At 41.4% G+C, this 15,105-nt stretch overlaps 1 protein-coding gene across 1 annotated transcript in view; it reads left to right on the forward strand.

Moving 5' to 3' along the window:
• Positions 1-15,105, forward strand: part of ACSS1 (acyl-CoA synthetase short chain family member 1) — a 1,009,364-nt gene that overhangs the window by 542,303 nt on the left and 451,956 nt on the right. Inside the window, exons 5-6 of the mRNA XM_085612062.1 lie at positions 1,377-1,529; positions 8,984-9,131. Of these exons, the coding sequence (XP_085468188.1) occupies positions 1,377-1,529; positions 8,984-9,131 (301 nt within the window). The remainder of the gene's footprint in view (positions 1-1,376; positions 1,530-8,983; positions 9,132-15,105) is intronic.

The raw sequence follows: 15,105 nt of genomic DNA on the forward strand, positions 1-15,105 counted from the left end.
GTTAAAATTGAATGGCTAAGTTATCTGATAATGAGTTTTATTGTACTAGATATTCTTTAAGTTTCCATTTTTTAGCACTGTACCTCTTAATAGTGTAGACATAGCCTTAGAGAGCCTTATAAGAAAGAGCAAAGTGGTGGAGGCAAATTTCAAAAGGCAATTGAGGCACATACGATTGCCAAAAGGTAACCAGATGTAATCAAGCCCTAGGAGTGAAGCTTCGGCTCCCACACCACCCTGATGAAATGTTTAGCACGGATCATAAGATAATTTTACTGTTGTTGTGATCTGGAGAAAGTTGTTTAGCAGATGTATGGAAGATAAAGGGATTTAAACATGGCATCCTCATTTAAAGGATGAATTAGCTGGTCCTTAAGGTTAAGTGGACTAATGCGTCCAGTGTAGGGGCCTGTGTTTGACTGCATGGTCACAGGTGCAAATCCCAGTGGCTCCACTCAGGCTTTCATCCATCTAAGGTCGCTAAAATGACTATCATTTAGTTGGATGACAACAAACATCTGTTACTCAGCGCCAAAATACCCTTGGGTGAATGTGCGCTGTACAAATACACGTTATGTTGTGTTATTTTCTAACTGATGTTAGTTTATGCGCAGGTTTCTAAGAATGAAACAGATGGAGATACGGAGATGATGGATGTGCATAATCAAACCTAAAGGCACAGTGGATTCCGTAAAGTGGTTGTTCCACATAGATCAGAGTGTCGAATGTCACTCTCCGCTTGCAGGTCATTAATGATTGGCACTGTGATCGTGAATAAAATTTGAAAAGTCTGCTCAAGAGCAGAAAAAGGTTGATAATCCTGTCACAAGGAAAGCAGAACATTGATGTGAATCCTGCTTGAGAAGATGGGCCTCCATGATAAATGGAGGGATTGCGCCATAGATGAGCTTCGCTCACCTGCAGCAGATCTTACCACTAGCTGAGAGTGACAGAGGACCAGGGAAAAGGGGACCCTCAGCAGGAGAAACGCAGATTCATGGAATACCAGAAGTGGGCAGCGTAATTACAGATAGGACGAATGCGAATGATAAATAGCTATTCGGCATCTTATATGAATGAATGAAAGTAAGCACTATACTACACGAGTGTTAATATATACAAAGTATGTTTTGCATCTCAAAAAGAGATAATTTCACCAGGCTTTAAGAAGGGTATGGTAGGACATCTATCTTTTGCATGCTCATGAATATCACTTTATTTGTAATGTTTAGAGGTGTTTAACAAGCTTTAGTATTTTTTATTAATCATGATTAATATCAATATTCATCACCAAAAATGCATAGTCAGCAAAGCATGTTGAAGTTGTTGCTAAATACAGTTCACACACATGCCTTTCTATGTTTCCCTCCTCCTAGGAAATGGCGCAAGCAGATTCTCATTGTACCCCTGAGGCCATGAATAGTGAAGACATGCTTTTTATGCTGTACACCTCAGGAAGCACTGGCCAGCCAAAGGGAATTGTTCACACGCAAGCTGGTTATCTGCTCTACGCTGCTCTGACCCATAAGGTACGTCTTTAGGGGAAAGTACTTCAGGGGAATAGGTAAAAAACAGTGGATGCTCACGAATCTTCCAGGTGCGTGTGAGAATGCGTAGGGGGATAACGGTGTTGTGCGACAGCAGCAGGTGCACCTGCTGCTGGGCTCAGGGCAGGCCACATGGGCGGGGCCTACGGAGGAACATACTTTCTATCTCCTCTAAATAAGAAAGATGATACAAGAGCTTATAATGCATTTTCGGATGAGTGACAGAAGCCAATGTTGTCTCATTGGCTGCACTGGAGTGTACAGGTGCGAGGAGCTGTCTGAAAAACGGAGCAGCTCAGAGCTTATCGCTCAATAGAAAGAAGAAAACCCTCTTGAACAGTGCAAATGGGGCAGCTCTAGGGGGCCAGTATCCTGCCATGCCAGACATGCATATGCATAGATGAGACAAACATTATCCCTAGTCGGAGGCACCCTGTCAGCAACCGCAGGCCGTGCAGGTAAGAGCGGTGGGGTGGTGGGTCTGGGTTGGGGGGGGGGGGGGGGGAGGATTTGACGACGATGGGGGAAAATGTAATGAATAAATAATTTTACCTCATCGTCATCTGTCAATCTCCCCACACCCGGCCCCACTGCCCCCCGCACTTACCTGCACAGCCCGCAGCTGCCTGTCAGTCCAGCGCCTGCAGCTGATCAGGGTTGGATCCGAAAGTACCCAAGGGTTAGGTGACCAAATACTGGTGAACGTCCAGTCCAACGTTAGAGTATATACTCATGTATACAGTTTAAATAGACCTGTCAGGACATCTGCCCATCTTTGGCGGTTGTCCCACATCCGCCAAACTGAGTAGCCCGCTAGGTGTTTTAAAACTACCAGCAGGCACACTTGCAGAGGCTTGGCCTTTTCATCTTTCCCTTGTTCGGTTTACTGAGGTTCAGAGGATTGAGGAGAGTTGTTGGTCCAGGGCCTTTGCCTGCACGCACAGGCAGTGAGAGAGTGACACTTGGTACAGACCTCAGTTTTACGCAGACACTGACCCACAGCCACCGCCACACTTCTCTTACAGGAATTGCAGAGGAAATGAGCTTGCATGCATTAGGTAGTTGCTGTATCACAAAAATCAAGCTTTCCTAGACCTATATTGAAGATGGAGGCAGCACGATTATTTTATCAAAGGAGTTTTAAGCCCCTGTGGTGCACTGTTCACCGAGACCAGGACGTGTGACCACTTCTGCGCTGGTTAATGTTAATCAGTCCCATAGCTGAAATGACACTCATGGGGTTATATATTGCACCATTGGCGAATTCAGGGATATACCACCTAAGAGTTTGCTTAGAACTTATTTCATGGACAACTGCCAGATATAGTTGTATCAGAACACAGAGAGAGGGTGAGGGATGAAAAAGAAGAGGGAGTGGAAGGAGCCGACAAGACAGGAAAGAGAAGGAGAGGTGGAGATGAATGACTTAGGGTAAAGCGCAGAAGACTACATTGAAACGGGCAGGAAGCAAGGATGTGCAGTGACAATGAAAGAAAACATATAAATGGGTTCACCTTAGGGATTTACTTTCCTTGCACGTAGTTGTGTGCTGTCACTTATCATAATGCTGGCCACTTTGCCACCTCCAATACAACTGAGGCTTTGTCACTCATCCACTGTACGGCACTGCCACCATCTAATCACCTGTAAAGCAGCACTGCCTCAATCACCCTTTTACCTCTTGTATAACACAGCTGTGGTCACTGAACCCCTCCTGAACCTAATCACTCTGCCTCAACCCATCTTGTTATATTCTTTTCAAAATCATTTAACTCTTGTGGGTGGTCCCTGGCCGGATTAATATGCATTAGAAGGCCCATCCTGCCCAGGGCCAGGCCTCCTGATACATTGACCCAGCAGCCCTGTGGCCAGAGGGCCGTCAGGCCATGGGTTTTCCAATCCTAGAGCCAGCGAAGGATCAGCCATGGACAACCTAGCGGTTCCCTACCCCTGAACAACAAGTGTGGCTGAGGGAGAACTACAACAAACCCTGAGTGACCCTCACTGTCTCCTCCTCGGCCACTTAAGCCGCTCCTGTACAGGAGTGCATTAGCCACAATCCGCCGTACGCGAATTTCACAGTACAGCAAGTTCCTTGTCCCTCCACTCTACCATGTACAGGGCTGAGGCAGTCCTCATTCAACTCTTGCACTAGACCTAGAAGAGGGCTGGAGAGAGTGGATGAGAGATGAGGGAAGCAGAGGGAAAGGCTAATCGTGTAAGAGAAAAAGGGAGGTAATGTAAAAATGGAGTGGAGAATAGCAGGGAAGGGATGAAGGGAACGAAGGACGAAGTGAAAGATGGAATCAGAAAAAGTAGGACGAATGGGGAAAAAGTGTAAACAAGGCAAAACAGAAAAGTGAGCGGGAGAAAATGAGAGACAGACGGACAGAAATCGGAGCGAAATTGGATAGTTGGTTTAAAGGCGAGAGGATATTGAAGGGGTTGGATGAATTGAGAGAGGAACCTGTAAGGAGAGACGAAATCGTATGACTGAGGGAGAGAAAGAGGGGGAGAAGCTGAGCAAGCTGATGCATCAGAGTTATTGTGAAAATTTGGCAATGTGTGCGTATTGGGATATTTTGTAAACTGAACTGTGTTTTTCTGCCATTAAGGAAACTCAGTTTTCAAGGCCACTTTTAAAATGTATTTTTACCTTCATTTTCCCCATGCCAAGCAAAGTGATACTGAGCTGTAGCCAGTCTAGCAAGCTTCATGTGTGCTTTAATTAACAAACTTCTACTCCTTTTAAAATATTTGTTTGAGAGAAAATCCCTAAACTTCCTAGTGAAGTGTTTTTAAAAATTCAATAGATATTAACAAAATTACCCAGCCAGTTGTCACGTAAATTGCACTATTCTGTCATCCTTTTATAATTATGTAACTGGGGAGAACCCCAACGCCCTAGGGCAGGGTCCTCAAATCTCAATACATTTAAAAAAATGTTACAAGTCAAATGTAAGTTTGGAATATGCTTTACTGATCCATGGGCAAACATTTAAGAACCGATCCTTTAATGCGGCAAATCTTCATGTCACTACAGACAGAGTTGGTGCCCCGGGTGACACTGCTGCTCTCTCTGGACCTATCACTTTTAAGACAAAAAAAACACTTGAATTAGTCTCTAAAAATAGTCTCTAAAATGAATTTTTACCACATTTAAACTACTTCTAAACAATTCTGACCTTTCATTTATTGTGTCATTGGCAGAGCAAGCTATATGTTCATCTTGCCATTTGTTCATTTATTGGCCCTGCATGCTGCATGTTAATTTATAGGAAAGATTGTTTAATATACCTGTATCAATGTACATGCCGATCAAATTTAGGTAGAATAACGAAAAGGGAAAGACGGAGTGCTTGAATTGGTACCACCAATCTGTAATGAATCCGGGTATTGTGTCAAACTGCATTGTGGCTGACGTTATATAGCACTTCACACCCTTGACAAGGTGGTAATTCGCATTTGGAGACTGATAGCATGCCACTCCAGGGGGCAATTTTGGATGGAAGGGTGTGTGTCTCTGGTGTTAGCTATGTGGGTAGTGTTTCGAGTTGCACTGGTATTGTGTTTTGTTGTGGTGCCTTGGCGTGTAGAAAATTGAAATGAGTAAGTGATACTATACTTAGGTTTACACTGTACTTCTGTAGCAGTGGGGCGAAAATGTGTGAATGTGGTGTGATCTATGTGGAGGAGTTTTTATTTACTGTTGCGTCATGTATGGCAGAGGCTTCTCATATATAGGATAAAGATGCACAGCTGCACATATGCAAAGTGTTGCAAAGTAAACTAAAAGCTAGGTGCACATGTGGTTGTGCCATTTATTATGAGGGTGATTTGTTCCATATTTACTTAGTATTCCACATAATCTAATTTTGACTTTCTGTGCCATCACAGAAGAAGATAAATGACATGCAAATTATTTTTTGTCTCTCCTCAAGGGATAGTTATGGGAATACCACTTTTGCCTGGTAAACCACACTTTTTTTGCTAGATTTTCCTGCTGGTTTTTGGTCAAAAGTAGACTACAGCACATGTTGTGCCACCACCGAAGCAACAATGCAAAGCATGTCTCCAGGCCAGGCCCTGCACTGCCAACACGGCCTGGTAAAATAAACCTTTTTCCAGGCCTAATCCTTCCTTATTAATACTTGGAAGTCATGCGCATGGTAGTTCCTAAATGCTCATAGGGCAAGGTGAATAGATTTTGGAGCCGCGGCGAGGCAGTGTCCCGGTGAGGAGGTAACATTGATATTTGTGTGACTATAGGTACCCCTTCCCTCCCGTTTTGAAGGCTCATGTGGCATTATTTGGGCAAAATAAAAAATAAACATTCTGCAATATACCTACTGGGGATCTAGTATACTGTGCATGTAGAATTTATGTGCACCACTTAGTTAGGATTATATGTAAATACACCTTTTTTTGATTTGAGTGTAGAAGAATCTCTTCTAGGTCCTGATAAGAAGCCAGGAGAGGGCTTCGAAACATGTCGACACAGGAGACACTGCTCATTAAAGCATAGTATCTCTATCTCATTCCCCAGTTTTAACGATACCAGCTCAAAGGAACATTAACAGTTATTTTTTCCATGGAGCCAGGTATTTTTAAATTTTTCATCATTCACTCACTTCTGACCCTTCCACTCACACTCCTACACCACACAGAGTATTGTTTTTCATAATCAGTGCTCCCACGTAGTCGTAGATCGCAGCACGCCCCGTCCCGCAGTGGGGCGGGAAGACCCCGATGATGAAGCATGCCACCAAGGGTCCTTTTGGTGGGTGAGGGGTATTTAAACAAAGCTGTGTGCTTTCCACTATTGTAGGAGACACACGCAGTCTGGGGGAACACTTCTGTACTTTTCCATAAGGGTGGATCACTTTGTTTTTTGGCATAGTATTTACAAAGCAGAACAAATAGTTTTTATGCTTCACGTGTCCTGGCAGTGAAAAACCCTAAAAGTTGTTTTTCACTGTGGCAAGCCTGCCTCTCCTATAGGAAAGCATTTGGTTACATTATAAGACCTTGAAATGCTTAACTTCAGTTGAGGAGAACCTAGAAAAATGATTCAAAGATTCAATTTAATGGTAATTTAAAATTCAACTTAATGGGCAAGTTGGATTTTAAATGACTATTTTGAAAATTACACTTTTGGAAACTTGACGTTTTACTACCCAAGCCAAAAGTACAGTTCTGCTAGTGTTCAGTGTCACCTAACTGTTGATGGATTCCCTGTGGTGGATATTGATTGCTCCCAGACAGCAGACAAAAGGCTTAGGAGTAGGGAGATATTTTCCTCCCTAACCAGGATGGCCTGGGGCTCTGCCCAACTACTTCCTGATCTTCAAAGAATGCCTTTCCAGTCACTGGCAGCTGTAACTAACAACTAGGCCTGACACCCTTATGTCTTCATAGCTAGTCTACCTCCAGCCCAGCAGAAGGGGGAGCTACCCCAGACCTTCATTTGGAGTGACCACAACAGAGGGTTTGGCTGTTATCATTGCCACACCTCTGGGTGGACATAAGGAGCTCTGCACAGAGGAAGACAAATACTGCAATATTGGTTTTTAGAGAGGGGTACTGAGGGATAGGGATAGTTTACAGTAAAACACATAGGAAGTGATGTATAAGTGGGTATGGTCAGCTGTGGGAGCTTTTACCTCTTTTGTTAGGGAGTGGTCGGGAGTGGTCAGGAGTTCCCCCATCTGCAGGCTAGCACTGGGCATACATTTGCAACACTGTACCCTCTTTGGAACATTACTGGACCTGTAAAAGACAGAAGAATGATGTCACCGGCTGTCGAGACCTGTGAGGAGGTCCCTAAGGGCTGTACCTGCTCTTACCTGTACCCAGTACAAAAACAGTGGACTTCAGGGGTCAGTTGGCCGGTGGACTGTTAAGCTACAGGGACCCAAAAGCTACAAAAAGCCCACTTTCCTGGAAGACACCAGGTGACCAGTTCCAACTGGGCCTGTCCTAGTCGCTGCTAGTGGCTTCTGTTGGAGCGAGTCCTGACCACCAAGTGCTGTTCCTGAGGTCCTGTGAACCTTGGCTGGTGTTAGAGTGTACACCTCCTGCTTAACCTTAAAATCTGGGACTTAAAAAATGTTACTTTACTTTTTGCCTGGGGAATTGACAGGAGACTGGGGCAAACATGGCAATTCAAAAAGGTTGCTCCCATTCTGAGCTTTTCCGCAGCAGCTAATCTATTTCTACTGGATGATGCAGAGAACGATGGATTAAACCCAGATCCTTACGACTGGCGGTGAATGTTTGCATTGTGCAGCATTACGTCCATCATTTGTTCTTTTTACTTTTGTCGCCCTGAGTGGAAAGGGGATGCCCAGACATGGGACCTGTGCTCACTGCGCCACTGGATTCAAGCTAGGCTGGCTGATGAAGGGTGAAATCCGAAATTGATCCCAGGATGCTTGTTTCCAATCCAGGGAGGACCTGGCTTGGCAGTTCAGGCTGGACTGTTACCATGAGGAACAGGGTCAAGACTGATTTGAATATGGATGGGTCCAAACTGGGGTGGCGTGGTAAGCAAAAGAACAATGGATTAAACCCAGATCCTTGTGACCACGGGTGAATGTATGCATTGTTCAGCGTTCCGTCCATCATTTGTTCTTTTTGCAGAGAAGGTATCCAGCATGATGGAGCTTTGTTCTGCTACAACTTTCAGACTTACTCACCTTGAGGAATACGAGCTCCGAAAGTGTGACTACGTCTGACAGTAGAAGTCTTCACCAGGCGAAGACGCCAAAGTATCCTGCCGGCAAGGGACCTTCTTTGTGTGCAAATTTTGAATTTCTCCCACTCCAAGCTTTTACATTAAAGGTCAACAGCTTCGCAACCAGAGGACCGTGGTTTGCTATTAAGGCTTTCTATTGCTATTTTTATTTAAAACGTTAAAAATCAATTTCTCGGGTTCCCAATATTGGATATTTTGTCATTTTAGTGTCATTTTGTTCATTAACTATGCTCAATGCCCTGTGCCATAGCCCTGTGCCATAACTACCAGGGGTGAGCTTAGGTCTAAGTTACTGAACCCTTTACTGGACCTAACAAGAATAGTGTCATTATTATTTGTGGTGAACTACCATCCACCCCTACTAATAATCTACTTTTGCGCAATAGTCAAAATTCAAATTGCTGATCACATCTCCTCTCAAAAGGAAAAAATGCAACACCAGGTATGATCTCAGCCTAATGTGCCTCCTCTGTGAGAGACCGTTTAAGTGGCTATGGCACAGAAAGTTCCTACAACTCACTCAGTACTCTATCACGAACAAAGGCAAAACATGATGGAGGGAATGCTTAATTTAGGCTAAACCACTTTATTATTTAAAAATACATTTGGTTTATAATAGGGCAGAATTTAATTACTAAATTTAAAAATAAAGTTTCATTTAATTTCTTTTTCTTTGCAGTATGTGTTTGACTACAAGCAAGGTGATGTCTTTGGCTGTGTGGCTGATATCGGCTGGATCACTGGGCACAGCTATGTTGTATATGGGCCCCTGTGTAATGGGGCCACCACTGTCTTGTTTGAGAGCACTCCAATTTATCCTGACCCAGGTGAGAGCTCAATTTAGCACCATTGCTAGTTTATGCAGTTTATTCCAAGATTAAAGCACACATTAGTCTTCTTACTTGTCAAATGGTAACCATGACATGTTCTCAATAATGCAACAATTGAGCGTAGGGAGCGGCAATAGTAAAAACAATTACATGGTTTGCGATGTTTTAAAAAAAAAAAAACAATGAATTCATTGAAAATGAAAAAGCATCAAGCCATACAAACCTAATCATCACAAATATACATTAATATAGCTCTTTAATCCTCCAATTAATCCATTGTTGACTTATTTCACATCAACATCTCAATTCCTATATAACAGATGAGAAAACGTGTGATGAACTCCATATTTCAAAGCTGTTATCCTTCCAATGTGTAACTGTCTTTTCGGGTGTACACCCAATACGTGTTTTGCAGTATTAACACTGCTTCTTCAGGGCTATAATTTAGATTTTTCTTAGCTCTTATTATCCTATGTCAACTCTTTGACATGCTGCTCGAAAGTAACTTCACATGGATAAGAGCATCTGAGACTAATAAAATTAACCTATTTACTTTTATTTAATCACATAATATTTTATAAGTAGTGATGCTTATTGAATACTGTGCAATGCAACATTGATTAATTGAAAAAGATAATAAAACATGTTGAACCAAGAGCATTTCAATGGTTTTTCTAGATATCTAGAGATGTGTTTTAGAACAAAATTCTGGATTACGCTGTCCAAAATCTACTCATCCATATTCCGGATGTAGCTCATTGCAAAGCTTAGAAATATAGGCCCCAGACAAGCTCCATAGCACATTTCCACAAAACGACTGGAATTGCATGATTTTTCCCATCTCAGTGGACCTCTTCATTTATATTCTGTGCTGGTTCCATGGAGGTAAGTGTTGCAAACCTGACCAAGGGTGGATTGCCCTCTTATATAGTGTTACCAGAAGGGCAGCGTCTGCCAGTGGTGAGCGGCACAGGGCCTTTCTGTTCATTTAACCCAAAAAAACTGGAACCTTTGATGTTCTAAAAAGTTTTGTCTCCATACCATTCAGTGAAGCTTGACTGCCATGCAGCTTCACTGAATTCTGCTATCTTTTTTCATGTTTTTGCATCGCCACTCATCTGCAGCCAAAGTAAAGATCTTTGTCTGCTATATTATGTTCTACTCTTCTCACCATTGTCCTGCACCAAAAGTACAATTGGTGTTGTGGGACCCACTTTTCCCAGCCTTGTTATTCTGTGGCCTGAGCCAACATGAAAAATTATCTGTGTGGTAACAGTTATGTCAAACCCAAAAGCCCGAACTCATGTTCAAGGTATGAAATGACAAGGCAATCTTAGATATACAGAATCCCTCATTCACAAAGCCATTTATGCATGTAGGTTTAACATGTATTCTCAAATGTTGATTTTGGTGCAAATTCACTCGAGAGCTTTCCAAAATGAGACTATGCACTTAGGGTTTACTCACATATGATAGTACCCTTATATGTGTTAAATTGTGCATGAGTACATGTTCTTCCACGGGTGAGGAGAGGATGTTCTCATGAAAGGAGGCCTGGAAAGTTTGGGAACAATTACAAACCCATGAGACTGTGGGTATTCACAAACTTGTCCATGATCTACTCCCACCCTGCAGACACTTGGAGACCTACTAATGTACATGGTAGAAGTAAATATGATTCCAGGGCGTGAAGTTCAAGAGAACCCCACTAAAACTGGTGAGGGTGATGAAGAATGTTTTCTATGAGGAAAATGACTTTCCTTGTGGAAAACATTAAAATTAAACATAAGCGCAACTGAGCTAATGTTTTTTTTTATTATTTGTTTTTATTGAGCAGAATAAAACAATATACATTAAAGTCAGCATCCCTTAACATCGATATATATTATGATACAATTAATACATTATTTTAAATTTTAGAGGAGTAATCATCTTCATTGTTCTCTAGTACTAAAGTGCAGATGCAGTTAAACTCAGAACCCTGAAAATATCATTGAGCAGCATAATTTAAACAATTAGACAAAATGCCAGTGCTAGTGCAAATATATGCTCCGAAAGGAAGCTAAACGAAAGTGCATGCCTTCTCTAGTACTAAAAGTGCAAAAAATAGAGTTAAGGTCAAAGAAATATCATTTGACAGTGTAATTTACACGATCAAGTAAAGCACAAATGCAGGTGCAGATATATACTCCCATTCTAGTAGAAAAGGAAATGAAAATACCATTGATGACCCGGGAGTATGATTCATAAAAGAAAATCAGAAATTATCCTTACCCCTGGACCTTCTTATTGATCATAAACATAATCCAAATAATTTATTCAATACCAAATTGACCCTGAAGATGTCTTTCCATTTGATCAAAAAGTTTCCAGATTGACTCAAATTTCTTAATCGCTCCCACCCTTTTAGCATATGCTTCTTCAAAGGTTCTCACACGTTTAATTTTTTTATACCATTCAATAAGAGTTGGGGTCTTGGTTGTTTTCCAATTCTGCAAGATCAATGAACGTGCCACCAAGAAGGAAATTGATATAAACATTTCCCCCCCTTTTGTTAACACCTGATTTGGTCTTTGTTTTAATAAACCAAATAATGCTGCCTCCGGTTCTAGTTGAACAATGGTTCCCAGCACATAATTCCAGCCAAAACTGCCTCAAACTAAGATATGTACAGGCAATATGTAGCCAACCGCCCTCACCGACTTGGGGGGGGCAGCAGTGGGTAGGGCGGACAATTCCCCTACTGCTAAGGGTCACAGGGTTCTCGGGGTGGGTTGGGTTTGGGTTGCGACACAGGGAAAGGGTGGTGTAAAAAAAATGAATGAGCAGAATAGTTTATATATAGAAAGTAAGATAAAAGAGAAAGGGAGAAGCAATAACCAGAATTTTGTAAAATACTATAATTTGAAAAAGGGTATATTTACTGATGTAATTTTGAACAATAAGGTGAAAAATGGGTACTAATGCTCGTATTATTTCCATTAATGTAAATGGTATTTCGAATAAGAAAAAGTATGGTGGTTTGATATGATGGTTGGCAGCCTTTTCTCCCCACTTTTATTTTTGCAAGAGACCCATCTCAAAACTAATCAACCCAAACTGTTTATTCTAAGATATTTTTCTAGGGCCTATTTTGCTTCAGCTCAGGCAGCAATTCGAGGGGTGGCTATCTATCTTGGACAAGGTTTAAATTGTGAAATTGTTCAAGCTGATAGAGATCCTTATTGTAAATGGATCTGGATGCAGGTAAAGATGGAGGGTAATTTGGTGAATTTGGTCAATTACTATGCACCCGTTGTGGATGACTCTGTGGTGCTCAAAAGTATTAATGATAGAGCAAGAACGGCGTTAGGCCCAATCATTTTAGGAGGAGATTTCAATTTTATTCAGGATCTGCAATTAGATACATCTAACAAGACAAAAAGGCAGATGAAACCTGGGACTAAGAAGTTGATAGATCTTATTAAACAGGATCATCAATTGGTGGATCCTTGGAGAAGGGCTCATGGTGTAGCAAAACAGTTTACTTACTACTCCAGCCAATTTAGGTCAGCTTCCCGTATTGATTTCTTTCTAGTATCACGCTCTCTGAGCTGCTCAAATACGGAGATCATGGCAAATTCTTTCTCAGACCATTCTTTAATAAAAATAGAAAATGATTTTGGATTGGGGGCTAGAGAGAAATCCAGGTGGCAGATGGATTGACTTCTCTTAACCAACCAACAGTGGATAGGGGATATGAAGGAATGGATTGGGGAATTTTTTTAAATTAACAGAGGAACAGAGAGTCTTTTTTCAGTTTGGGGGGGCGTTTAAAGCAGCAATTAGAGGACAAATGATAGCTTTTATGGCTGCACAAGTTAGAGAGCGTGAAGCTTGAATTGAAGAACTCCAGAAAGCAGTGGAGATGGCTTTGACAAATAAAAGGAGAGGCTGCTCTATCAGGGGTCAGGTAACTGGAGAGGAACTTAACAGGACCAAACGGGAATTGAGGGAATTTTTCATCATGGAAGAGATATGCAGTACAAAAGCATATCAGCAAAAAAATTATGAAGAAAGCCAGATGGTAGGGAAATTACTGGCATGGTCAACTAGGGTTAAACAAGAAGCGGCAGTAATTAATGAAGTGCTAATTCCTGGAACCCAGAATCTAGTTTCGGGACAAGATAATATGTCTAAAATCTTTATAGATCATTATAAAGACCTTTACTCAACTGACTACCAGGTAGCTAATCATGCTATACAGTCTTATTTTGAATATCTAGCTCTCCCTCAACTTTCAACAGGTCAAAAAGAGGCCTTAGTGGCTGACTTTTCGGTAGAAGAAATTTCCAGGGCTCTAACTTCGATGCCTGGAGGTAAGGCTTGCGGGAATGATGGTTTGCCGACCAAATTTTATAAAGTTTTCTCGGCAGAATTACTTCCTTTTATGCTTGCGCTTTTTCATTTTGTTAGTGCAGGAGGGGAAATTCTAACAGCCTTTAAGGAATCATCAATAGTTAGCTTCGTTAAAAAGGGAAAAAATTCTAGGGAAGTTGGCTCTTATAGGCCAATTAGTCTCCTAAATGTAGATTATAAAATTTTGATGAAAATGTGTGCAAATCGATTTACATCTATGGCTCAGTATGCAATTCACAAGGACCAAGCAGGTTTTATAGCAGGCAGATCAATGTCATCAAATACAAGTTTTCTTATTCAAGCAATTGACTATTTTAATACTCATCGAACGCCTGCAATAATAATGATGGTTGACGCCGAAAAGGCATTTGACCTTGTGAATTGGGGAGCACTTATTTCCCAGATCAAATAATTACCATGCTTCGGAATATTTATCAAGGAGCCCAGGCCCAGATCAGGATAAATTCTAAATCTATGGGTCTAATAGATATAAAACGTGGGACCCGACAGGGGTGTCCCCTATTGCCCGTTTTGTTTACTTTTTTCATAGAGCCTTTAGCAGTAAAGATGAGGGAGAACTTAGATATAAAAACTCCTATAGGGGGGATGTCTAAAATTAAATTATTTGCTGATGATGTGATACTCTACCTTAAACCGGAAAAGCATAATGTTGATCAAATTTTGAAGGAGTTCGCTCAGTTTGAAGCAATTGGGGGATACAAAATTAATCACAAAAAAACAGAAGTATTGGCACTTAATGTTTGTTGTAATTTTCTTCCGGATATTTTGAAACAACAAGCATGCTCCCCTGAACCGATCCGCTATTTAGGAATCTATGTATCAAACCGATATGCGGATCTTTATAAGCTAAACTATGAAGCGACATTGAGTAAGATCAAAGATTTATTGGGTAAATGGGGCTTCCTCCCTCTTTGATTGATAGGACGGGTTGCCCTGATCAAGATGTCAGTACTACCCTTATTAATTTTTCTTTTTTCCAATGTCCCGATTAAAGTTAGCGCAGCATATTTTACAGAATTGGATAAACTTTTTCACCAGTTTATTTGGAATAAAAAAGTTTCAAGAGTAAAAGTATCAATTTTGCAGCTAGATACAAGTTGGCGGGGTTGGCACTTCCCCATTTTCGAACTTATTATGAGGCAGCATTTATGGATATTCTAGTTGGTCTGCTTGATAATAGGGGTTCTTTGGATGGTTTTTTTATGATGAAAATGGCAGATGCAGCAGGGACTCGGCTTCCGGTGTTTTTAAAAACAGCAAAATTGCCTTAAAAAGTAAGATATATGACGCTACAAGAATTCTCTTCTAGACTTCGATTGTTTTTTTTTTGCAAAAAGCAAAATCGACGGGATTTGAATATTTGGGGTTGTCAGAGGCTAGAAGCTTGGGCCTTTTTATTCACACTAGTCATATTAAAATTTCGGAGTTAAAAGGTTTTAAAGGGTTAGGTCATTATCTGTTAGGAGGCAGATGTATGACCTGGGAGGAGGTGCAGCCCAGATGTGGCACTCAGAATAGGTTCCTTTTTTTTAGTTTCCTTCAGATCAGATCC

The sequence above is a fragment of the Triturus cristatus genome, chromosome 6 (genome assembly GCF_964204655.1).
Source record: "Triturus cristatus chromosome 6, aTriCri1.1, whole genome shotgun sequence".
Taxonomy (NCBI): Eukaryota; Metazoa; Chordata; class Amphibia; order Caudata; family Salamandridae; genus Triturus; species Triturus cristatus.